This window comes from Marmota monax, unplaced genomic scaffold (genome assembly GCF_021218885.2).
Source record: "Marmota monax isolate L192 unplaced genomic scaffold, Marmota_monax_Labrador192_F-V1.1 WCK01_AAM20220418_F8-fsc00066, whole genome shotgun sequence".
In the NCBI taxonomy this organism is placed as follows: Eukaryota; Metazoa; Chordata; class Mammalia; order Rodentia; family Sciuridae; genus Marmota; species Marmota monax.
The window spans coordinates 6012663-6040417 of NW_026692805.1; the positions used below are offsets into that span (position 1 = coordinate 6012663).

The following is a 27755-nucleotide window of genomic DNA, read 5'->3' on the forward strand; positions in this document are numbered from 1 at the left end:
AAAATAACATCTATTAGACTGAGGAGGACAAAGCAGGGTACAACTAACATTTGGAGACTGAAGTTGTAAGTGACAAATCTCTGTGTAATAGGATGTCACTATATGTTGAGTAAATAATATGATTTTTACTTCAGAAAACGTGGCAAAAAAAGAGTTTTAAAAAGAAATTATACAAAGATTCCAGGTAAGAAACTACAGAAAAATTCAAGAGAAATGAAGCTCTGAACAATGAGGAAGGAGAAGAGGAGAGAAACACACAACATGATAAATGTATTCACTCAGAAAATATAGGGGCTGGAGACGTAGCTCAGAGATAACACACTTGTCTAGCACTTGCCATACCCTGGGTTTGATCCTTAGCACCTAAAATACACGCACACACACACACTCTCAGACACTACAGGAGAAAAATAAAGGTTTGGATGAAAACTTACTGGTTTTTATTATGTTGATTTTTCTGTATGAAATGGTACAGAGCTGTTGTTTCAGCATATGAATGGTTTTAAAGCCATGGAGGAAAAACAAATTTTAAGAGAACTTCAGAGAGAGAAAAAAATAAGACACAAAAAGGGACTAGAAAGCAATGATGAGATAAGAACAACGAGAAGTTACATCACAAAAGCTAAGGGCTAAGCATCCCAAGAGGTTCAAAGCATCACTTAGTGCAGAAAGGCTTAAAAGTAATAATAATAAATAAATTAGATAAATATATAAATGAATGACTCTGACAAGGATCCCTGAAGGTTCAAGGTGATAATGGCACTTTACAGACCAGGTGTGGAAGTTGAGGCCTGACTGTACAGGTTGGAGAGCCGAAAGAAAAGGGTCATGGGACAGGAATGTGTACCATTCTTTCTAAAAGGATAGAAATGAGAAAGGATATGAAGAATGCTTGCTGTTTCTTTGTTTTTAATTGTGGGATTGCAATGCTAAATAAATACAAAGGAAATTGTTAAAATCTGATTTTATATTATGAAATTATAGTGGAGGATGGACATAATTATTTTTAAAATTCATTTAGTCTATTTAATACCTTCTGAATATTTAACAAAACTTGCTACTAACATTAGACATTTAATAATATTAAGTATACACACACACACACACACACAATGCACATATTTTTAACATTGCAAAAAACAAAAAAAATCCTAAACTTAAGCCTATTCCACATCTTGGAGTGCCAGTTCACATGTAAAAAGGAGCCTTCCACAGAACTAATTAACAGGCTTGTATAAAGATGGTGTCAAAAACTCGAGTAGAAGGTTGAAGGTGTATCTCAGTGGTCTTGGGTTCCATTTTCAGCACCATAAAAACAAACAAACAAAATACCCAAGTAAAAAGGAAGGTATTCATAGAGTTAGATTCTATACCTGATCGCAATTGCAAAACCAACTGCTGTGGCTGGATCTGAGTAATATCTTCTGGCTGGAGCTTCTCTGCTGTTCCTTTGCTCCGGTTCGTTACATTTTTATTTTTCTTTATAGTTTTGGAGCCTCTGGGATTTTCTATGTCATCTGGATGGCAACCCTTCTTTTTTAAGGCTTCTAAATCATCACATCGTGCAGAAGTAGGCATTCCTTCTTGTAAAAATGTCTAAATGATACATAAAATACTAGTATAAATAAGCAAACTTTTTTACATAATATAATTGCAAACACACAAATTACAAAAAATAAATGATACCCAACACATTTCATTTTGGGCTTTTACAACAAAAAGCTCCCTTTGTCTAAACCACAAGTCCTCTTGTTTAAAAATAGTAAAATCAATTCTAAGAAAGTTATAAATTTCCCAGTATTATTTCAGTGTATTATTTTAAATAGTAAACTTCAAATTCAAATCAAATCAAACTACATTTCTTTCAGTGAAATCACTTATTCAGTATGGTTGACAACTACTAATCATGTATAAATCCAAATATCAAACAGTAGTTATGTCCAGAGCTCAAAGGCTAAATTATCTAAGGAATAGTTTGGCTAGAATAATCCTCAACTACATATAAACTATGGCCTTTATGAAATGGATGTTGATGATAATAGCAGCTACTACTTATTTAGAACCATCAAAGAAACACTACTACAGGTCATCAATTCTAATTGAAGCTACAGATAAAGGGGGCAATATCCTCATTTTCCAGAGAAGAAAGCAAAGAGGTGCAGTTAAGTAAGCCTTGCCTAAGATAAACTCACAACACTCTTTATTCCACTGTTTCCAAGTTAATACCAGCTTACCACTTTTAAAACGGTAACAGAAAAGAACCATAAGAAATAGTTTGATATAAAACAAAAATCTCTCTTTGATATGGTCAAACCATCTGACATGCTTGACATTTGACCAGTTAAGCCTACAGTTAGGCACTTGCAATTTGAGTCCAAATGCCTAGGTAAAGACATAATCAATAATCCTTTGACTTTAGTATTATTTATTCATTATTTGAATAAATTATATAACCTCAAAATAACCTCTCCTTACTTCCTATTCTTAAATATTCATTTATTTACTCAATGAAATTTGTAGGCTTTCTAGAAGGCATCATGTTAGTAAGGTATAGAGATTTTTCTTTTTTTTTATTTTTCAGTTTTCGGTGGACACAACATTTTTATTTTATTTTTATGTGGTGCTAAGGATCGAAACCAGCGCCCCACGCATGCCAGGCGAGCGCGCTACCACTTGAGCCACATCCCCAGCCCGGTATAGAGATTTCTAAGATTAATCTATACCTCCCCACTGAAACAAGGGAAAAAAATCTACAATAGTCAAACTAAATAGCTAGATATTTTTCTGGAAAGTTATCCAATAGAAACAAAGAAATGAGAAATTAATTTTAACACTTATTACATGTTTATATAAAATAATTATTTCAACACTGATTTTTTTATACTGTCTTCAAATCTGTACTTGAGACTTAGAGCAACTAATCTGTGCCACCCACATCACAAGTGCTCAAGTGGCTACTGTACTTAACAGCACAGTTCTAGACCATCACACACTGTTCAATAAACACTGACTTAAGTGAAAATTCATATCTAGTACTTCACTAGGATACAGCATTGGGCAGTACTCAATAATCAGAGAGTAAATGGAAAGGACATGTGCAACTTTACTTACTGAATTTGTGCACCACCCACAATTTGGCCCAGCTTGTATACATTCTCCACATGATTTGGCATTTGCTTTCAGACATCTATTTTTATCTGTCCAGAAAAGGAAAGAAAGCCAATTTATATGAAGTTTCAGAGAAAAAAAAAATGAAAAATCAGATTATAATGACAAATGATGCAATTTATACGTATGTTAAATATGAAAACTCTAAACTAGTTACCAAACTAAAAGAGAACTACCCACAAAAGACTATGCATGTTGGCAATGGAAGCCATATAAGAACACAGCTATGAGCAAGGAGTGCTGGCCTATGCCTGTAACCCCAGTGGCTCCAGAAGGTGAAGCAGAAGGATTACAAATTCAAAGCGGGCTTTAGCAATTTAGTGAGGCTCTCAGCGATTTAGCGAGACTCTGTCTCAAAATAAAAAGGGCTGAGTATATGGCTCAGTGGTTGGTTAAGTATCACTGATCTCAATCCCTGGTACCAAAAAAAAAAAAAAAGCCCAAAACAGAGAACACAGTTATCTTTCTTGTATTTTATACCAAAAACTAAGTACTATTAATCCAACTATACATTTATCATTTTTTTCAGAGGTATAATTTCAGAATCTATTCATTTGGATGGTATTAAACAAAATGAGTTTTCTTACAAATGGGTAAAGTATTATTACTTCTTTTCATGTGATTCAGGATATCATACCTATACTCCCACAAATGTCTTAGTAATTTGCATTTTTAGTATGTTAAATAAGTGAAAAATCCACACTTATCCAATCCAAAATCCCATGAATTTTTAGGCTCTGTATTCAAAATAAGTCTTAAATATTTCTTATTCCACCTAAGAACTCACATGCCTTTCATGTGGCAAACACAAATAAGAACTTCATTCACTGTAACTTTTCTTATTATAAACCTAATACTCTATATAGAAAATTGGAAAACACATGAAAGCATAACAAAAATAATCATTCACAATGTGCTCACTGAGCGATAAGCACATTTTTTTTGTATATTTCTTTGTAGTCTTTTTTTTCTGTACAGACATATAAAGAAATAGCAAATAAGCACATACAGACATTATTTTAAAGCAATTGACAATACATTTCATAATACAGTTTTATATACTGCTTTTTAAACATTATTCTCAGTGTTTTATTCATGTTAGAAATACTTCAAAAATGTGGCTTTCAATGACTATATAATATTTTATTATATGAATATAATCTAGGTAGTGTTGGGCAAAAGGAGACAATTTCCAAGCACGTGTGTGCACAGCTCACAATAGCTTGCTCACACACACAAACACTCCAAATGCACACACACATGCCCATGTACACTGTTGAGGGCCACAGCCGAGTAGGGATGGAGCATGGCATTTTGCCAGAAGGAATGGTTAAGATGTGATGCCATCAAGCCATTGAGATGATGATGATTAAGTTAAGCTGTGTATTCAGTTGTATATAGACCTTTGCTGTCCAGCAATAGGGCAGCTCCTGCAGCCTTGGGCGCCCACTACTTTGGAGTTCTGGTTGAGTTCTCGAGGAGTTCCGAGAGAGTGGGCGCGGAGCCCTGTGGAGGATGAGAGTGTTCCTGGGAGGTGCGGGTGGAGTGCTGGTGGAGTTTGGGCAATAAAGAGTTCCTGTTTGAACCTACAAGTGCCTCATGGCGGCTCGGTTATTTTATGCTCAGCCAGACTGCGGCAGTACACATGCACTTTGATGACCATTCTTACATATAAACCTCAGTACAGACCTAATAACTTTCTTATAACAAATGTCCAAAAAAAGGGCTAGCAAGTTGAAGAGTAAATTAACATCTCTGAGATCCGCAATACACACTAATTTTTGCACAGAAGTAATACACTAATTTCTATTCCACCATGCAACACATACATATTATTTTGCCACACTCCAATTACACTAAGTACTTAAATATCAAAAACTTTTATTCATTTAAGAGATATACATTAGAATATTAATTCAATTGTCAGTCATTTAATGGATCACATTTGTTGTTTGTATTTACTGATCATTTCTTTTTGTGAATTTTCTGTTAGGTCTTTTTGCAAGTTTTTCTATTATCATGTTCATGATCTTTAGTGGCTTTCCATAAATATTAAAGAAGCTAAGCCTTTGTTTAGTTTTTCATTTATGGTGTTCTAACATACAGATATTGGACTAATGATTTTTAATAATTCAAATTTGTCAAGTTTTTTTTTAAAGGAGTTTTCCTTCACTTTTACATATAGTAAGTCTTTCCTATCCTGAGAGCAAATAATTCTAATTGTTCTATTCAATGTACTTTTTTGAGATGTGGAGAACAGATTTGGTATCTACTATTCCAGATGTGGACACACCATGCTTCACAGGATTAAATGTATCTTAGCTTTAGTTTCACTGCTCTTTTAGATGATGCCAACATTTTGGAAAACTTTTTCATCCAAGGGTAAGAACATTATTTAGAAAGTTAACATTTTTTTAGGTAATAATGGGCAGTTCTTAAGCCACCATTCTATAGATTTACTTTATTTCTTTCTGAATATATTACATGCTTTTGCCTTCTCTCTGCTCAAACACTTTATACTTTCAAAAGATTTTTGTGTCATCTATCCTGCTCCTCTATCATTTCAGCATTTCACTAGTCAACCTGCCTATCAGGCAGCAGGTTAGAGGCAAGCCTGACCATGAAGGAACTGCAGGCCCTTGGAAGGACACGGCTCTTCACTCATGATGAGATGTGACCACTGCAGGGCTTTTAAAAGGAGTAGTGTGATCTGACTCAGGTTTTCCAAGGATCCAATTGATCAAAGAGTGGCATAAGATAAAAAGATAATTAGAAAACCTTTTTTTTTTTTTACCTGTTTGACCAAACACGCAGCAAATTGAACTGATCAGTCCAATCCAGAAAACCAGTTGTAAATTCATCTGAAATATAAAAAATGTGTAACATTATATTAAGAAAATAATAAAAAATATATTAAACATAACAGGTGCCACGCTCCTTATCTTTGGTTGATTTTATAAACAAAATACCTCTCAAATCATTCCTCTAATCCTCCCCACATCCCCATCATTTCTCTCCACTAACTAGCTATCTCACTTTTTACTTATACTACTCAAATAACTTGCACAGCAGATCCCCATAATTCATTCTTCTCTAAATAAATGTTTTTTTAAATATTTATTTTTTAGTTATAGGTGGACACAATATCTTTATTTTATTTTTATGTGGTGCTGAGGATCGAACCCAGTGCCTCACGCATGATAGGGAAGTGCTCTACCTCTGAGCCACAATCCCAGCCTTAAATAAATGTGTTTTTTTTTTTAATATTTATTTTTTAGTTTTCGGCGGACACAACATCTTTGTTTTGTATGTGGTGCTGAGGATCGAACCCGGGCCGCACGCATGCCAGGCGAGCAGGCTACCGCTTGAGCCACATCCCCAGCCCATAAATAAATGTTTTAACATTGAACTAACAGTGCTCTAAAAAAGAAGAATAACAATATCAAGTACTCCCCAACGCCAGAAAACTATGAAAATTCTTTCTTTGTCCCATATAATTTCCATCTCCACGGTCTCCTGTGTCTCTCAGGAGCAAAAACATGCACATCCAGATGCCTCAGTTACCTGACTACTATACATCAGTTTCAATGAGCTTTTCAAAACCTGTTCTAGTCATCCCTCTTCATCAACTCTTCAATAGTCCTCATTTCTCCTCAGGTAAAAACCAATATCGTGTAAAGGCCCTAACTCAATTTTCACTTTGTTTCCTCTTACTTTTTCTCTTTGTTAAGAAAAAAAAAAATGCATGGAATTAGTAAAATATTCAGTTTAATTCCCTACACTTTCTAGATCTACAAACTAGACTTTAAAAAAAAAAGAGAGAGAGAGACAGTAAAAAGACCCAGGAAGAAAGAGTCTTGAGTGTCTTTTAAAATTCCTACAGAAAAAAATCAGGTAACATTCGGTATATTAAACAGACTACCTCACCATCCAATCATTAGCTATATAACTATTTTCTCTGAATCAAAGTTTTCAGAGTTTCACAATCTATACCTTACCAGATGCTCAAAGATGGCTACAGTTAAAGGTTCCTAAACCTTTCTACCCTTTAAATACTTACTAGACCAGCACCCAGTCTAATAGTTATACATAAGTATCTGCCCTGCCACAAGAATATCAAAAAAAGCAAATGTATACCTGCCAAAAAAGTTTAGCTTTACTAGTTATCAACATTCTCTCTCTCTCTCTCTCTCTCTCTCTCTCTCTCTCTCTCTCTCTCTCCCTCTCTCACTCACACACACACACACTATAAGGAGAACTAGTGAGGGGGGGAAAAAAGTTTTTTTTTTTTTGCCCCCCCAAAACCTACTGCAGATAGCTGTAAGAAAGTGGTAGCTCTGTAAATTGCTGTACTTTTGAGGAAAAAATGCAAAATGTGTAAAAAATGTGTCATAAAATGTGTAAAAATAAAAAAGCATAAAAAATATTTCTCCCAACTTAGTAAATCAGCTACTGGGGAGTTCATCCTATGGTGAATAAATAATTTAAAATATGAAGAGAAATCACCAAAGAGATAAAAGATGATACACGTGCAGATGTGTTCAGTATAGCACTCTAGTACATTTATACTAGGCAAAATGGAAACATTGGTGAACTCTAATTGCATCAATTTTTTTGAACTATTAGACAATCATAAAAATAATAACATGCTGCAATATTAGAAGGTTTACAGGATGCTATGTGCGAAGTATGTACCAATATCAAAGAAATGCAAAATACCAGTACCTAAACATATAAGAGAAACCAAAGAGATCTGGAATGACAAAGAATTATATGCATAATATAAAGGTAATGGGGATTTTGTTTTTCTAAACTCTTACAGTTTTTTCTTCTCTTCTTTTTGCTCTCTTATTAAAAACACAGATAAACTGTGTGAAATTTTTTTCTTAGCAAATTTCCTTGGATAAGAAAAAGTTCATTGAATTCCACATTAACACTGAAGAGAAATTTTAAAGAACCCTCACCTTCAAGGGCCTACATTTCATGATGTTAGTCTGATAGTTCAGACAGGGCTCTAAGCTCTAGTCAGAGCACCTCTAGGATACTTGCACTCAATGTTGACATCACAGAAACTGCAGATAAGAACAACTTGTGTAGTCACGTACTTCACAAGTGGGCTCAGATCAGAAAGTTCTGTTATATCTTAAGTTGGCAGTTATGCTTACATGCAACTACATCTAAGTGACTGACAAAACCTAAGCATCACAATTCATCTTTTAGAACCTGCCTAAAAGCTTAATGTGTAGTAAATCCATACAGTCTATAATGCTAAACAATTCAAATAATGTAATCAGTTCCAAAGCCAAGATGAAAATAATGTGGAACATGAAGATTTCTGAGGAAACGCATCACTGTGGTAAAGAGTATATGGGCAGTTTCTATAAAAAGTTGGAACAAATATTTGTCCCACATAAAGATGAATATATATATATATATATATATATATATATATATATATATATATTTATTTATTTATATTTTCAGGCTACTTTAAGGACCACTGGAGAGTTTTGAGAAATCTTTCAAAATATTATATAATTCAGAGAATAATACTGAGATAAAACTATTAGGTAACATAAAATGTTTCTTAATATTCTGAGGCTACATCCCTTTAGAATATTGCTTTATCTGTCATAGTTCCTTTCCTTCTAAGAACCTTGACAAGTCAAACAACAACTCACCACAACCCTGGCACTGCTGAAAGAGCTCCAAGCCCAAAAAAAAATGTGGCTCAAGGCCCCAGTGGTTAAAAAAAAAAAACAGCTGAGAGAAAAAGGATGATGGCTGCAAACAGCTTGAGGACAAATGTCAACTCTCCTGACTATTCAGCACACTGGCAGAAACAGAGAGGAGTTGACACTGGCTGTTGGTGTCTGTAAAAGGCAAGGTCAGGCTTTCAGGGAAATGAAGAAGCAAAAGAAGATGACAGCAATTAAGAATAAAGATCTATGAGGACAAAGAAGAGGATAGTGAATAAGAAAATGGCCAGGCTGTAGTGAGCCACACCTGTAATCTCAGTGACTCAGGAGGTTGAAGAAGGAGGATCACCAAATTCGAGGTCGATCTCATCAACTTAGCAAGGCCTAAGAAACTCAGTGAGATACTGTCTCAAAATAAAAAATTAAAAGGGCTGTGGCTATAGCTCAGTAGTAAAGTGTTCTTGGTTCAATCCCCAGTACCCAACCCCTACATACACACAAAAAGAATATGCGCTATGAGGACAATTAGAAGAACTTATAATTAGGAGAGGCCACGGGGGAAGCAAGCAGTAGAGCATTTTATGTAAAGAGCCACAGCCTCCCCTTACAAATCCTAACAGTCTTCAGAAGGTACTGGGAAATCCTCTTGTATGTGTGTGGAGAAATGGAAAGAAGACACACCAAGCATCTTATATTTCAAAACCTCTTAACGGAGCACTTCCCATAGTAGCTTGGGAACAACCCCATAAGACTCACCTGGATACCCTCCCCAAGCCAAAAACCATAACCTTTGTGGAGCAGGACCTGTTCACCAGGTGATTCTTATGTTCAGAAAAGGTACTAAAATATTTCCTACCAATGGCTTTCCACACAAGACAGCCTGTTAGGAGAACAGGAAAAAATGCCATTGAGACACTGTCCTCATTCTATTTGGGTCTCTTTTTCATAGTCAAAGGTCTAAACTTCTTGTCTACATTGGTCCCCATTTCCTAATCATTTCCCCTCTCCTCAACCTACTACAACTGATGTATACTCCCTCCCATGCGTATGAAACTCACCATATAAAAGAACTCTTTCTTGGCCTCATCTACCTGAATCCCTTCATTCATAAATTCTTGACTGGCTATAACATGTAAGGTACCCTTAATCTATTTTCTTGGTTTCTACTTGTTATTCCACTCTGCGTCACTAGAGGTCACTTCTCAGGTTTTGTGCTATATCTGGAAATAAAAATATTGCTGCCTCAAGGAACTTTGAGTTCAGTTCAAAGACAAAAATACAAATAATTACAGTATGATGTGATGATTTCTGTAATGAAGATAAGACACAGCACATTGAGGACATTGAAATCCCAACAGGTGCGAAGGCTTCACAAAGAGGCAGGATTTCAGACAGAATTGAAGGCACTTACGAGGCAAGAAGGAAGATAAATGGAGAGATGATATTCCAAGCCAAAATCTGTGCATGCACAGAGTGGGTCCTAAAGAGATTATAGCAACTCCTTTCTAATCTGATTGCCAAAAGTACATGTTTGGGTGTCCCATCCCCAAGTTAGAATTTTTTTCTCTCTTCTTTTTCTGGAAAAAAAGACAAGGAAAAAAATTATGTGTTTCGTAGTTATCATTTTTTTGCCATAAGCACAAATTATATTATTTTAAAACACTAAAAAGGACAAAAAGAATCTTGAAGTGCTTAAATCACTCCAAGACTTAAAACACAAGTTAGAAACAGCAGAAATGGAGAGCAGGCAGGCAGATGGAGCTATATGACTGAGAGCTTTAAATGCTATCTATGCTGAAAGAGTTTAGATTCTATTGTACAAATAGTAGGGAAACTAAAAAAAAACCGGGGCAGGATAGCAACATAACTGCATATACATGGTAGGAAATTAGCATGAAAAAGGATGGGTGGAAGATAGACGCTAGAAGATAGGCCTAGCAGTTACTGCAAAGGTTTTGCATAGGAGGTGAATTCAGACAACAGTAGTAAATGAAATGACAAGGGAGTGACTAGAGGTAGCTAGCTATGTGGCTCTAATAATTTGCTTGAATAAAGAAGGGGGCAAAAGAAAGAAATCTAGAATAAACAATAGTCTAATTTATGGTGTTCTGTTTTTCTCTGTCATAGTTAAAAACTTGCCATTTTTAGGGCTGGGGATATAGCTCAGCTGGTAGAGTGCTTGCCTCACATGCACAAGGCCCTGGGTTCAATCCTCAGCACCAAAAAAAACCAAAAAACAAAAAACAAAAAAAAAACTTGCATTTTAAATAAAGAACACAGGAAAAGGGAATGGAGATAGGGAAGAAAATGACGCATTTTTTCTTGAGAAATGTGAAATGTGAAATGTCTGCTTGTAGTCTAGGGAAAATACCCCCAAGGAGGTGAAGACACCTCCTGAGAGGAAAAGATACATGGCTCAGGATCTCTGGAGATAGGTCAAAGTTAGAAATACAGACATTGGAAGTGTCATTACTGAGGTGGTAACTGAAATTAGGAAAATGAGAGAAATTTTGTGAAGAATGCTCAGGAAGAAAGGAGAGCTGGTGGCAGACTTGAAGGGTGAAAACACGGGAATGAGGGAAGAAAAGGAGCCAGACATCCAGACCCAAGGAAGTATAATACCCCGAATACAGGAGCAGTACATTTTTTCCAAGGTGGAGAAGAGTTCACTCAGGACAACTGCTGGGAGAAAAGGATGTGGGGCTGAAAAAGAACCAGGTGAAGAAAATTAGAAAGACACAATAGACCTAGAGAGCAATGCTGAGGGCCTCGCAGGTATTGCACATCCTAACTTACAAAAGTACATTTACAAAACTCATCTCACTTGTACCTCTTTAATATTTGTCTTCCCTGATGAAGTCACAGCTCCAAGAGAACATGGCCTCAGTGTGTCTTATTCACAGCTCTAGCACTTAGAATTACTTGGCACAAAGTCAATGCTCAAATTTTTTTACTGAACTATATAAAATTATATATTTGTTTTCTAATATCACTCAGGAAGTAAGGAAAGAATAATTCTTCTGAATTAGTTAATGTGCCAGCCCTTTCTAAATAAAAAGAGTTACTGTAGATACCCTAGTGATAATAATTTTCAAATTTTTAAGCCATCTTAAAGCTAGCTGTAAAAGTGTCTCATGCTTATGGTTCTTAGACATTATGAAGCCAAAACTGATTAACAAATAAAAACAACACTAAAACAATAATTAGTTCTAAAGTAGCCAACCAGATAATACAGAGGTTTATTATTATTATCTACCAAAACAAAAACATGAATTTTTGAATATTCTTTAGAAATGTTCAAATCTCTGAGAATACCTCCATGGGTCCTAAGACACTGAATCTGAAATCAGTGAATTATCTCACCAGTTTGCAGGGCAAGCACAGGAGGAAGAAAAGGGGACAAAGAAATAGTGGTGCTATCAAAAGTCACATCTTCTCTCTGTTATCTGGGTGCTAACACACAAGAGGAGAAGAGGGGAAGAATAGAAGTTAAGTGGATTAGACAAAGGGGATTGAAGGGAAGGGGGGGATGGGAATACGAAAGTCAAATGAATTGGACATAATTTTCCTACGTACTTATATGAATACACCATCACTGTAACTCCACATCATGTACAACCACAGAATGGGATCCTAATTAGAATAAGTTATACTCCATGTATGTCAAAATATCTCATGAATATCTAAAAACAACAAATAAAAAAGTTAATAAAAAAGAAATAGTGGTGCTGACAACAAGTTGACAACAAAGAGGAAAAAGTTAAAGGACTAGAAATGACAATGGGAAGGTAACACTGAGGGAATCACTAAAAAACAAGAAGTGGAAAGTGAGCCAGCTAGAGTTTAAGTCCCAAGTGTTCAAGTCTGCAAACATAATAACCATTCAGGTAGTATTTTGAAGTTATCCTAAGTGGCATATCTTTTGCTCATTTTTTTATAGGTGCTCCACATCTGGAATAACTGGACATTTCAGAGAAAGGAAGTCTTAGGTGAAAAGTCTTAACTTAAAGTACATATATCAGCGATTGTTTCGAAAACAGGGCCTGAAACAAGGACTGCGTACAGGCAGTTTAATCTGGAAGGTGACTCCAGGGAAAGAGGTACTTTGAAGAGAAGAACTAAGACAAAGAAAAGGTCAATATAAAGACTCTTAATTTATCACAGTGGATACCTGGGAACTTGATCATGCATAAAGACCCAGGGAGGGTCAACAGGAAGAAGTAAATTCATCACCTCCAGTCCCCACAGGTGAAAAAGCTGTCCATATTCCCCACATTTCCCAGAACTGCAGCTCATGTGCCCAGAGGGTTGCCATCCACTTCTCACAGGTACAGACAAGAGGCCCAGGGGAGAAAAGCAAGACTGGGGCAAGATGAAGTCAGCCAGAAATGAGTCATAGGACTATTCCCAGTAGCAGAGGCTGGAACCAGAGGGGAGGTAAGAAGATGTGAGAAGAGCAGGAGAGGTTCCTAATATAGTGAATGAAGGCCAATGGAGTTGAAAGAATTAAAAATAAAATAAAATAATTGTTAGAATAGTGAGAAGTTTTATCAGCACGAATTCTTGAGGATCCTAATGATGGCAAGAATTGGGAAGGAAAGAATGAATAAGGCGATGATTCAAATGTAGCCATACATACATATATTAAAACAAATATAAAGATGTATGGAACTCGCACTCATCTTCTGTGAATGTGTACCATTGACTTGCCTGAAGAACTGTCATCACCTAAGAGTCGTTTTATGCCCTCTGTAGCACAATGTTTTAATAGTTAACAAGAGAAGAAACAAAATAAAGACAAAGATTTCCTGAGGTACCAAAAAACATAACAAAACAGGAAATTTCAGAAGACCAGGCAATGTGTTGTACCAACCATTGCATAAGGATGGACAGCACAGAAATGAGTGTATGGATCTGAAACCAGGATGCACAGCCTCAAAGGTGGTGCTGGTACTAGCACATGATCTAATCTGTATCTCAGTTTCCTCATCTCTAAAATAGGGACAGTAGTATTTACTTTATAGGGGTTCCTAAGTCTAAATAAGTTGATACATATAAAACAATATCTGGCATATCATAAGTACTTGTTACAATTATTAAGAAACATTACAGCAAGAGCTCCAAAACAACTAGATTAAATGAAGTAACTATGTTTGAACATTTTGCTTTTTTCAACTGAAATTATAGAAAACTTTGGATGGATCCACTTTTGGGAAGACATAATACAGAAAGACAGTGAAAGGGTTAGAAATAAAGCCACTACAAAAAAATAAACTGATGTCAATTATAACCATTCAGTTACTCATTTTGAACCTGATGACTTCAGTATCAAAAACTAAGTATTATGCTATTCTTAGGTACCACATTCTTCAGTGGGATTATTCTATTTAATATGCTTTCTCACTTAACAATTTGTATGTAAAACAATAAAAGCAACAAAGTCTAAGTAAGTGTTTAATATTAAACAAAACAGTTATTTCTGAAAGCTAATATCACAGACCATCTTTTAAAAAAGATCAAATACAGAAATAAGGAAGACTAACTAAAGATTGATAGATCATGGGAGAGCAAACTTAGCAGAGTCTAAAAGAAAGAAGGAAATCACCCTTGAAAAGACATTTTACTAGTAGAAGCCTGAATCAGAATTCTGTGGCATATTACTCAGACAAATCTATTAGCCTGCCTGGGCTGAGAGCAGTGGAGCATGCCTGTAATCCCAGTGACTCAGAGGCTGAGGCAGGAGGATCACAAGTTTGATGCCAGACTCTGCAACTCAGTGAGACCCTGTCTCAAAATCAAAAATTAAAAAAGGTCAGTGAATATAGCCCAGTAGGAGAGACTTACTTCCTGGGTTCAACTCCCAGCAAGTAAAAAAAATTACTGGCCTGATTTCATTCAGGTACTACTCCCCATTGTGGACTACAGAAAAAAGGAAGATCTATTTGGCACTGAGAGGGTCACATTAGGCATTAAATGATTTAAGGTGATTTATAACAAAAGATATTTCATTTACTTTAAAAAAATAGATTTATATTTCAACACAATGACTAGAACAATAGTGATAAAAATAATAGCATCTAACTATCTCCTCCAAAGAACTGTATGAGATAGAGAATGATATCATCTTTGTTTTACATTTTACAGATGAGGAAATCAATGCAGAAAAGTAAAAAAAAAAACTCACAGAATTTTTTCAGAATCAAAAGTTTCAAGAATTGAAACTTGACACCTGAAATCAGAAGTTGTAACTCAAAGCCGACTTTGTGCTTCACTAAAGTGTTATTTTTTTGAAGGCCTACTTCATCACTATTTTAAAAGAAAAAACACTGAGTGTTAGAACTGACTCAGAGCATAGAAATGGAACAGGCTTATAATGTTCTATGAGTTTGTTCGCTGGGCATTCAAACTGAGAAGGCCAACAAAAGTTATTTTAATTGCCACATTTCGCAAGTATAGACACAGGACTTGTGTCTTGCTCATACAAAAAAAGCATTTCATGCTAGGATCATTTTTTATCACATTTAGTTTTATCTAAGGAGTCATAATTCATTCCTTGAGCAGTAAATGTTCTTAAGAATATTCTACAAATAAGTTCATTTTCATGGTACAATTGTTCATATACAACTTATACACATAGCCTCACAGTAATTTTATGCAATATTTTTAGTGTGTCTGAAAATGACTGTCATCTGTGACATGAGTTCAATTGCAGAATTTTCCATTTGTGCCATGCTGGTGCTCAAAAAATTTAGAATTTTGGAGCATTTCAGAATTTTAGATTAGAGATGCTCAATCTACACTATCTTTGAAGGAACATTACACTTCAGAGAAAAATTAATTTTTTACAAAAAGTAGTAAGTTGTGTTTATTTCAGTTTTAAAATAAGCCAACTCTCATAAAAGCAAACTCATATAAAAAAAAAGAAGTATATACCAGATTTCTTCCTATCTTTGTACAAGGGCACATTTGTATTCACTACAATTACATCCAAGCCAACAAACATTTATTACATACCTACTATGTGCCAGACATGTAAGTGACAGAACTATGATATGAACCCAGGCCTTATTTTGAAAGCCCAAGCTTTCGATGTAATTAGGTATCTAATGCAAAAAGCTAAATGTTCTCATCATTCAAATATTTCCCTTTTGTCATCATACCATTTTAAAATCTTTTCACCTTAATGGTGGTGAAGATCTGATACCTCTATCAAGGTATACTTTAAATCTCTACTGTCTGGCAGGAAGAGGTGTGGTGGTGACTATAAAGGTATTTATGGACCAAATAATATTCAAGAATTAATGATTAATACAATTTAGTAAAAGAATGGAGAAGAAAAGTAAATAGAAGGGGTTAGAAAAGAGAAGAGGATGAATAATCTAAGACAAAAATGTAAGTAACATTTAATTTGAAGTGTTTTCTCCAATCCCCTATGGATAAAAACAAAAATAGTCTGAACTAGAAAACATCCTAAATTTCACTACTCAGCAGAAAAATGGCATTTTAAGGCACCTGAAGCCCTTTTTTTCCCTAATGATAATGAGGCTACTAACTTCCAATAACAACGTTTGATTGTTCCAAAGAGACAAGTTCAGAAAACAATTGAAAACGGCTTACAACATGGTCAGACATACTTTAAGACAAGAATAAAGATAAACTTCATCACTAACAACTACTCTACTCACCATCTCCAGGAATATGAGGATACAGATCAATTATCATCACTACACAGAATAAAAGGGCAAAGGAACTATGCAGAATGGACATACTTCAGGTTAGGGGGAATTAAAAAAATTGTAAAAGATAAATGTCTTGGGGAAGGGAGGAGGTAAAGGCTGGGATGATAGCACCTAAGAAAAACTTCTACAGACAAAAAGTGAAAGTAAGTGAAGAATCTTCTATGAAAATATAATAAAATATAGATGAACTCATTATACTCATCAAGGAATTTAGAAAATCCCAAGTAAATCTTACAATGATTAAAAATAGTAAGGCTTGGGGCTGGGGATATAGCTCAGTTGGTAGAGTGCTTGCCTTGCATGCACAAGGCTCTGGGTTCAATCCCCAGCACCACCACCACCACCGCTCCCTAAAAAGTAAGACTTTCTGGGGAATATAGCTCAGTGGTGAAGCTCCTGGTTAGCATGCTGGAGGTCCTGGGTTCAAGACCCTGTATCATAAAACAATAAGACTTCAAAACTAGAAGAAAAGTATAGAGAGATAAAGAAGGATTAATTTAGATTGGACTCCTTCAGAACTGACAAATGTTGAGGAACAGAATTAACATAACAAGAAAAATCATACAGAACTCAAATTAATAATTCAAGCCGATCAGATAACAGAGGTGGATGGACTTGGAAGGCTGAGAGAGAAGGATCACAATTTCAAAGCCAGCCTCAGCAATTGAGTAAGGCCCTAAGCAACTAACCAAGATCCTGTCTCTAAATAAAATGTAAAAACAAGCTAGGGATGTGGCTCAGTGGTTAAGCGCCCCAGGGTTCAATCCCCAGTAACCCCCCCCCCCAAAAAAAAAAAATCCAAAAGGAGGTGGGGTACAAAATAAATCCAAAGACTGCAGATGGATAGACTTAAAGGTCCAAAGTGGGGGGGGGGGGGGACACTGTAAGCAAACTGTTAAACCATAATAGGAAGGGCTAATCCAAACTGATTACCATGAAAAATTGTCTGAACTTAATTCTTCTGAGTTAGCAACTTAGGGGTTGCTAACTTGAAAACTTGCTTTGGGGAAATTTACAAAGGTAACTGTGAATAGAGGAAGGAAAAGCTAACCATTCTGATTAATCAAAAGTATTTTTGCACTACATAATTTTAGTTAAGGAGAATCTTAAAACTATGTTCCCCAAATGCATAACTTTATCCACTTTTTAAATAGATTATTCTAAAATTCTTCCTTGGTCACATTAATTTTGACTACATATTTTGTCTTATCTCCCAGCATGGAACAAGCAGAGCACTGGGCATATTTTAAATATATAAATGTTTTAAAACCAAACTAAAACAGGGAAAAATCAATTTTTCATTTTACTAGCTGGGAATAACATCTACTTCAGAATTGTTGGCAGAATATATTATAATCATAAATATAAAAGCTCTTACCAAAAATTATCTTTATAGTTATAATTTACTAGATTACTGATTTTTTTTTGTTGCCTGCAGTCATTCACTGTGGTCATGAGCTTCTAAAATAAGATTCTGATTGACTATTTAATAACTGTCAATTTCTTTGGGGGGTCGGGGAGGCGCTGTGGACTGAATCCAGGGCCTTGTACATGGTAACCTTTACAGTCTACCAGATTAGAACCTATCCCATGCAACCCATGCTTCTTTAATTAAAAAAAAAAAAAAAAAAATCACTATTGTATTTTTGTTACATTTTCCTGACATAACATTATAATATAACATAAAATATACTAAATGTGCTTTCTCAAACTAAAGTCTTCTTCCCCAATAACCAAACAAGACCATACCACTTCCTTGTTAAGAGAAGCAATGAAATAATGTGATATGAATCACACATGAATCATAAAATACTGGATGTAGAGGGAAAGCTAATAAATCATTAATAAAGAACATGAAAACTTATTTATATATTCATTCAATAAACAATTATTATACACTGAAATGTGACTTCTATACTTCAAGTGGTACATATCTGGTTATGCATGTAAATATTTTCCTGATCCCATTTTAAGTAGACTACAAATATATTCCCTAAGCAAACGGAATATTAATTAGTCTTCTACATTTCTTATTTTGGTTGGTCTTCATTAGGTCTCTGAGTCTTCAACAACCACAATAAACAGAATTAATACTCCTTCTGCTGTGGTCTTAAAACATATTCCTAATGCTGCCTAGCACAGTGAATGACAAACTTTCAATGATGCTCAATAATTGCAGTGTTATTTTACTGTGACATAGTGTTATTTTTATTCAAAATTACAACTAAATGCATTCATGCCTGTGTCCCTTGCCAGTCTAGAATAAAAATTCAAGCCTTCATTTTATATTTCATATGTAATTATGTATATATGGGTACACATTTTTTCCATGGGTAACAAAGTGGCCAAGTAATATTTGCTAAATTAGTCAGGATTCTGCCTTTAACTGTACTGTCCTTTGAGTATGCCACACATCAGTCATCCATATCTTATCTCAGCCAGGCACACAGTTCAATCCCTAGTACCAAAAAATATATATATCTTTGCTCTTACCATTCCAAACTCAGGCCTCTTCTCTTCTAATAAGTCTTTCAAAACCACTTAAGCCAATATGATGTTTTTTTTTCTCAAAAACTATTAATATTATCTGTTTCAGTACATTGTGTAAAATATTCTTCAGTATGTGTTCTATTTTCCTGAGCTGAAAACTACTTGTCCCAGCTAGATAATTCACTCAATATCAAAGACGAGACCAACTTCTTGATCTATGCTCACTCAGTACACCATTTTTGTCTCTAGACAGTGATAATATACTGATAGACTAAAATGTAATGCACAACTGAGCTACACCCCAACAAAGAGCTGATAGCAACAATTTCATCCATCAGCACTGGCAAATATTAGAGTGGTAATTTGGCACAGCACCTATGCTCTCTGGTGATACAAAAAAATGGTTGCTCATGGAAAGAAAAAGAAGTGCACTCTACAGTACTCAGATCAGACAGTAACTATTCAACTCACAAAATGACAGAATGAGAAATGTAGCAGATACTTTATAGTGTGGTGTGAAAAAAAAAAAAAATCCAGAAGATGGAGTATTTTGACAAAGTGCACAAAAAATTCAGTGGCAGAGCATGCCCAGGTTTCCTACCCTCTGTTCTGTTAGTCTTTAAATAAATTACCAAAGAGGGGCATAAAGTTTCTCCGACTTTACATTAAACATGCTAATGACTAGGAAAACTCCACAAATCCCAGCCACTAAAATGTCACTCAAAGGAACCACAAATTCAGACAAGAAAGAGGGAAGGGAAATGCTTTTCTAGATCCCTCTTTCTCCACTTACCCATCCACTGGTAAATACTGCCCAGGTTCTGGCCCTTTTCACTCCTTTGGTATTTTCACCCTCAGCGTACAGCTTCAATTAGCACTTGCAGGCTAAGAATTCCCAAATTTAAATCTCTCAACCAGACATCTTTTTTATTTTCTGATCTCTAATTTCAGCTACACTCTAGACATCTCTGCCTATGCCCTGTGGTCACCTTAAAAACAAAACAAAACAAAACAAAACAAAACAAAACACACCTCAACATTATAAATTCATCATCATTTCCCCTCCTCCAGCCAACCAGGACTACCCCTTGTGGTCACAAATCCTACCTTGGTGAATGGCACCACATAGCCAGAACCCTGTGTCACACCAGGCTGCTTCATTTCTCTAACCTCAGACACCTAAACATTGTAGTTCTTATGTTCCCACCCAGACCACCCGCTATACCTAGGATTGCCAAATCTTTTGATTACTCACCTTTATCACTAAAAAAATTTGGAATATGCATGTAAAATACACATAGCTTTATGGCAACGGTATAAGATATTGTAAACCATAATAAATTTTTGAATTTTAAAATGATTAAAATTTTAAAACATACATAATAGTAAGCCTAAAATTTTCTTCCTAATACTCTTGTGAGTCATTTTACATATCCCTAAGGATCAGAAAACTGCACTTTGGAGACTCACATAATGAGACTGGTCATGTAAGAAATGTCTATGTGTGGGGCTGGGATTGTGGCTCAGTGGTAGAGCGCTTGCCTAGCACATGCAGGGTGCTGGGTTCAATCCTCAGCACCACATAAAATAAAATAAAGATATTGTCTCCAACTACAACTAAAAACCAAAATATTTAAAAAAAGAAATGTGTATGTGAGTGTGTGTTTATACATGAATGCACATATATTTGAAGCAGCTTTTTTTTTCCTTTCTCACACATTATTTTATTAGCAACACATCAGTCCTTAAAAATCTTACAAATAAGCATTTTTAAAACAATGAGAAATTAACAAAGTATAAGAAGTATAGCTTGGCTCCTTTTGCATATAGTTCCTGAAAAGGGTCCGTTTTTGACCTCTACTGAAATATCTTAAGACTACCAATATTATGAGTTTTATGACTTGCACCTTCTTTAACCTCAATACATTTCAGCATGCTACAGCTGCAGATCCTGCTATTATTTCAGAATCCAGAAGACTAAGGCATTCTTTCTTTCCTACTCTTATCCTCCCTTACCCTGGATTCCCACCTCTGCAGCAACAATATAAAAGGACAAATGAAAATCTCAGGAGAACATATAATCAGGAACAGAATAAACACTAATATTATAATACAAATTTCTGCATATTTACACAATGTAATTCTCTAGGATTCTACCTACAACTTGACAGAGCCTAACCCCCACAAACAGTGGGGAAATCTAAAATTAACAAGTCCATCCAAATTCACTCAGATAAATTCAGCTTGTTACACATCCAGAATTCTAAATATAAAATCTCAGAACTCAAAAGTTCTCTGAAACTTTAGCCAGTTACAAGCTGTTTATCGTATCAGTATGGCAGAACAGTTAAGAACAAGTGTGTTTCAGAATATAATGAAAAGAACATTTTCTTCAGAGAGAATACTACACTCCCCCCATCCCAACAGTCACAATTTATTTATCAAGAAGCCAAATAGATATTACATTAATTAGTAAGCATTGTCAAGAAAAATAGCAACTGGTCAAAAATGTTTAATTTTCATTAAGATAAAGTGAAGAGAGGTCCCCAGTGTCCCTCCTGGAGTTAAGAATTTAGAAATATCAAGTTAAACTACATTTTCATTCAGTGACGATAACTGGGGGCAAATTTAAGTTATACTAACCAGAAAACTAAGAAAGCTGCCTGAAGGTTGAAATTACTAAATGCAATGATTTTTTTAAATTGTTGATTCCATCCTATCATGCATAGAAAATTGAGAGGATTAAAAACTCTTAATGTAGAATTTCAGTCTTTAAAAAAGAAAACCAATATACCAAATACTTAAAATTGTTGGTCTGGGAAGTCAACACACATGAGTTAAATTGGAATTTATGTGTTTTCTAGTTACATAGTCTTTCTAGTAACATCATCTACTCTGCAAATGTCTATAAACAACAAAAAAAATACTGATCTGCTTCATTTCTTTTCTATTTCTCACTTCATCATCTTCAGTTGCTTATTTAATATTGATCAATATTCCAAAATTACTTAAAAACATGAACATCACCATGAATCTCTTTAAGTCCCTCTTGGGTACTTAAGTCTTTGATGTCCACAAATGTAGAATAGATAACTTTCAACTAATATTTCTTAATAGTTTATTAACATGTTCTAATATATAACCTACTGTAAAGGGTGTGTGTCATATAAGAAAAAAGTCTAATAAAAATCCATTTAGTATTTACTTTTGTACCATCAAAACAACAATAAAAAATAACTTCCTAGTAATTCTACTCACCTAAACACATGGAATACAGACCCCAAAAAACCTTACTAATGGTGCTATCAATGACATTGAGACATTTTTACAACCAAGGAGAATTGAAGAGGAGTCAATATTTATTGAGCATCTACTCTCAGGTAGGTGTTTTTTTACATTTTACATTTGATTTTCACAACCATCCTGCAGTTAAGGTGGTTACACATGGTTCAAACATAGGCTCTGGAGCTAGATCCCATGGGTTCTCCAGGGTCTCCTGAAGATCATCGGCAATTTACTTATGTTTCCCATACCTCTGTTTCTTCATTTGTAAAACAGGTATAAGAACAATACCTAAGCCTCAGCAGAGCCATTCTAGAAATTCAATGAGATAATATGTGCAAAATGCCTAGAGCTAAGCATGGTCTTCACTGTCATTATAATAATTATTATTCTTGTTCCTATTTTACAGATGAGGAAACAGAAGCAATGTAATTGGTGTTAGTTTTCCCATTTAAAGTACAAAGTTGTTGAAATAAAAAGTCTTCAGGTTTTAAATATGAGAATTCTCAGAATCCAACTTGTTCTGAAGCATAAGAAAGGGCACGCAGTGAAACGATACGAGAAGAGGTAGGGTTTTAAGTCTTGCGGACAAGTGGACACCTGCCAGGAGGGTCGGCCTTGGCCCCGTGTCCTGGTTTGGTCCTGGTCCCGGTCCCGGGGCCGCCCCGCGGTGGGCCGTGTCCTTTGTACTTCTAAACACTGAAGACAAGAACACACGCCGGTTCTGCGCCTCCCTTCCCCAGCGGCTGCGGGTGCCAACTTCGGCCCGGGCCTAGCCCGCACCCTCCCACGCCGCGGGCGCTCCGGGCTGCCGCACCGCTTCAGAAAGTTGGAGGCGGGAGCAGTTCTGATCCCGGGAGCAAGAGACCAGGCGTGTCCACGTAGCTCACAGAAAAAGCGGCCAGTGACAGAAACAGAGAGAAAGGGCTAGAAGGCGTCCACAACCATTCAAAGCCTCCTCGGAGGCTTCTCGCTCCCACGGACCACAGCCGGCGGTCCCAATTCCCGTACCTTAACCGCGGAGCTCAGGCCTGCAAGACCGCCGCAAGGGTCGCTAGATGGGGCAGGTGTGAGAGTGGCCAATGGGGGCCACCACCGCCCCCCGACGTGACAGCGCCCAGGCCCGCGACCCTCCCACTCGGAACCGGGCTAGGGCCGGCTCTACTTCCAGAGTCCGCCTGAGCTGGGGAAGGGGCGGCGGGACAGAGCCAGGAAAGGCAGGAAGGGCCAGGAGCCCGGCGGGGGGCGGGCGGCGAGCTTCCACTTCCTCTGGTGCCTGAAGGCTGGAATCCAGCCCTACCCCCTCCGCCCCGCGGCCCTGCCCGGCCCTGCCCGGCCCCGCAAAGAGGTCCGAGCCCGGCTCGGCCGGCCCGGCAGCCCGGGGGCCGCGCGCCCTCCCGCAGGCCTCAGGCCCTACCTTCTCCGGGCGGCGTCGGGTCCCGGCACGGTCGGCTCGGGCCTGCTGCTCCGCCGCTCGCGCTCGGCCTCTCCCGCGGGCTCTAGCGGCCTCCCGGTCTCGGGCGCGGCGGGCGGCGGCGGCTCCTCCTTCTCAGGGGCGGGAGGAGGAGACTCCGCCACCCGAGCCGCCTCCCGGCAGGAAGCGACCTCTGCGGCACCGCCTCCTCCGCGCGGCGGCTCCTGCTCCTAAGGCAGTCGCCGCCGCCCTCTCCCTCCGGAAACGCATTCCTCCCGGGCAGCGTCAGCCGAGCCTGAGGCGAGGAGGAGAAGGAGCCTGTGAGGCCCGGGCCTAGACAAAGAAGCGGGCCTGGACACGAGTGGGCCTGGGGAGGCGGCGGAGGCCGGGGGAGGGCCCGGTCGAAGCCTTGGCTGTGCCTCAGTGGCCTTCTCTGTCTAGGCAGGGAGGTGTGGGGAGGGACCCAGCGCTCCGCAGGCCCTGGGTGAGCTGTAAGCCTCCCGGAGCCTGGACTCACTTTCCTGTTAGGCCCTTCTTAGTTCTGCTTCCTCAAAGTCGCACCTCCGCGTTTTGATCCCTGAAAGTCCCCGGATCCCCCCCGGGCAAATGGAGAGGGCTAGTCCTCCACCCTGCGGGGCCTCTTGGGGACCAAAACGACACTGTCCTCTCAAAAGGGAATTAGCTAGCAGCAATGTTTTTCGTGAAATAGTGGGCCTGACTTGTCTGTAAGAAACTTGAAGATTTAGAAAAGATCTGAGTGGCAAGAAAGGGGAGGTGGGGGGGCGGGGGGATGAGGAACTTTTAGAGAAAAACTGATGAATTGAGAAGATGCTTTTGGTAGATTTATCTGGAAGTCCATGTGTGGGGAAATAAGGATGAGAAGGAAAATTCTCATCTTTAAGAGTACACATTCTCGTTTCTCCTCGTTTTCCCCCCTTTAGGTGGAGTTGGGGGCCGGAAAAAGAACATTTAGAAGAAAAGGGAAACACTCATTATGAGATTGACTGGGCACATTTTGATTATAGAGGATTGAAATCTGTACCAATCGACATCATACTGAAACCTGGTAATGCAGAATATGTGGCTGGCAAGCTGCCATGAAGTTAGCAGAAAATGTGGGTTGCCACCTGGGGAACTATAGCACCCTGTTGGGAACAGAGCTCAAAATACCAGATTTATGAACCTGTGAAGTAGTGTTTCTGTTGTTAGAGATCAGAGACTGGGATGTTCATTTGGCCGTCAATATTAAATAGAAGATGAAGTGACCCCATCTATGGAAAATCTGCACGTTGTTCACCAGCAAAATCAAATCTATTGTTTAGCCAGTCTCTGAAGACCTCTAAGAAATGAGCATTATTTCTCCTGCCTAACGTTTGGCAAGCTTAAGAGGCTAAGTGATGTTTCTATATTAACAACCTGTTAGAACTCAACGTTCTTGAATTTAAAGGTATTAACTTCACCACTGTTCAAAATTGGTCCAGTCTTAGCACAGGAAATTGTATAGTTTGAGATAAAGCACAATTTATCCATATTTGACTTGCAAGGATCTATATTTCCCAGAATTTCTTCCCTATGTGTGATTTGGTGAGTTACTAACAATTTTTGCCACAAAAACCTTAGTAATGTTCACATTTACATAACTCTAAATTAGTCCCTCAAAGTATCAAGCAATGTTCCAAGACACATAATCAGGTTTCAGCTAATATTTGATAAATGAACGAATAGATTTTCTTGTTCCCAACAGGGTGCTACAGTTCCCCAGGTGGCAACCCACATTTTCAATCTAGAGCATTTGCCTAAACTGAATTGTGAGTAGCAATTTACATGCAGAATTCAGGAGCTATGAGGAAAAATGAAATTAAAGAAACATATTCTCTAAGAAAAGTAGTAGTTGGTCAGGAGCATGACTACTTGTGATCTCATTCAAATATTGACAAGTGCATAGTTAACTAAAATTTATGAATACTCCAAAGGAAAGTTGGTCTGCCTTATACTTAAGGGGAAATCCTATTAAGTAGATACAGTGCTGGTTACATTGCTAGATCACACCATGATAGTCCATTAAATTCAAGATAAATCCATACCTTACCCACGAAATTTCCGAATTGTCATAAATTGTTTTCTACTCTTTCATGTGTCATCATTATGTTAAATAACTAGAGTTGTCCTTTTCTTTAGTTTTGGCATCATATTACTTGCTCTTCAAAATATACAAGGTTCTTCAAACCTACTATTTTCTAAAATTAAGTTTCAAAGTTGTTCACTGAAAATGTTGTGATGCCCAGGTTTGTTTCAATTAGCCTTTTATTCCTATTTCTAAATAAAATTATAAAGACTTCCACAAATAAAAGAAACCTTTATCATTAAGATGCAAAGGAGGCTAGAGGCTTCTCTGAAAACCTTATTTTCTCCTTGCAACAGTGGGACCACAGTCGATTACTGAGCTTAAATTTAGTAAATTGAATTTAATCATGATTATGCAGTACTGGATTTGAAGTATAAGTGAGTCAATGTTGTCTTCAGGAACGGACAGCTATCTCTCTCTGGTGGATTGAGCCCTCTTGGGATTTAGGCTCTCAAATATTAGTCCCTTCAGTGAGCCACAAATCATCCCATGGTAACTTGGAGGCTTTTCAATCTTTGAGAGTAGAAACCTCCTTAAACAGTATAAATTTTTATGGGCCAATAGTTGAGTGCACATCCATTTATAAATCATTTTGCAAGCACAATAACATTCAGAAGGTAAGACCACCTCCCCACCCCAGGGTTAGAACAAAGAATGAATACCTGCATTGTGAGAATAGATGCATACCCAAGAACAATTTTTCCATTGATTGGCATAACACAATTCCATTTTTAAATAAGCAGAGTAACCTTGTGTTCTGATATCCCAAGATAGTACCAGTTTGTTACTGAAGCATAACTATTAATTTGTTCCCCTTTTCATTCTCAAAGTTATATTCTGGTATGAATGAAAAATGATATAGTCACCCTATGAATAAGAATATTCAAACTATGAAGAGTAAGGAGTAAGTAGAAATTCAAGGTAATTCAAAGGGACACATTACAAATCAGGTTCTAGGTTTATAGATAAAAACCAATTTTAACAATGATAATAGTAAAAGTAAAAAGTGATTGGGGGTGAGTGTGCAGAATTAGGCAGTTCCTGTAGATGAAGAGACCCTACCGGTGGATTTAATTAGGGGGAAAAAATCTTGAAAGTAGCCTGGATAAACAACAGAACTTGGATTTTAAATACCATTATAAATGAATATGATTGTGGTTAGAGCAAATTGACTAGGTGACTAGGTGAGTCTTTGACTACTTTTCCAAGAACCATGTCTACAGAGTGACCTAGATACATTTTTCTCATTGGTCACATCCAGCTACTTAGAATATGATTTTTTAAACAATAAAAAAGGAGGAGGAGGAGGAGAATGGAGAGAAGAAAGGAGAGGGGGAAGAAGAGGAGATAAAGGAACAAGGATAGATGGTTCTCATAACGTCCTATAATACTAATGTAGAAGTACTTCAGAATCATATCTCCATTCCATTTCCTAAGATACTAAAACTCTGCTTTTAAAACATAAATGTGTATTCCTTGTAAAAAGCAGCCCTGGGAATTATTGACCTTTTAAAATACCAAGAAAGGGTGACAGTCCTTGAAGTTCCTCCTTTTTCTGTCTCCAAATGTATAATGTTCAAATAGTCATATAATGCAGAGAAACTGGAAGTTTGTTTATTTTGCAACTTTTTGTTTTGGGTTTCAGGGCTTCCCTTTAGTGCCACCCCTCAATACTCTTCCTAAAAAAAGACATGAAAAGTTAATTTTGCCACAAGGCAGCCACCAACTGAGTATGTATAGTAGTTCAGTGCGCTTGACCAGCCTGAAATGGACAAGGCTTAACTAGTGCTTCATTTCTCAACTTATTTAAAAGTAAAGTGCAAAATGGCAGAACATTC

At 37.1% G+C, this 27755-nt stretch overlaps 1 protein-coding gene across 3 annotated transcripts in view; it reads right to left on the reverse strand.

The window, feature by feature from the left end:
• The window catches only part of Itgb1 (integrin subunit beta 1), a 48595-nt gene extending 24673 nt beyond the window's left edge, over positions 1 to 23922 (reverse strand). For 2 of the 3 annotated variants that reach the window (XM_046448335.2, XM_046448333.2), the window contains exons 1-4: positions 23796 to 23922; positions 5963 to 6029; positions 3112 to 3197; positions 1374 to 1596 (exon numbers count right to left, since the gene is read on the reverse strand). In XM_046448335.2, the coding sequence (XP_046304291.1) occupies positions 1374 to 1596; positions 3112 to 3197; positions 5963 to 6029 (376 nt within the window). In that variant the 5' untranslated portion in view covers positions 23796 to 23922. Of the gene's footprint in view, positions 1 to 1373; positions 1597 to 3111; positions 3198 to 5962; positions 6030 to 10278; positions 10437 to 23795 lie in introns of those variants that run through there. The other variant, XM_058580576.1, reaches the window with a different exon arrangement.
• Between the last annotated feature and the right edge of the window lie 3833 nt (positions 23923 to 27755).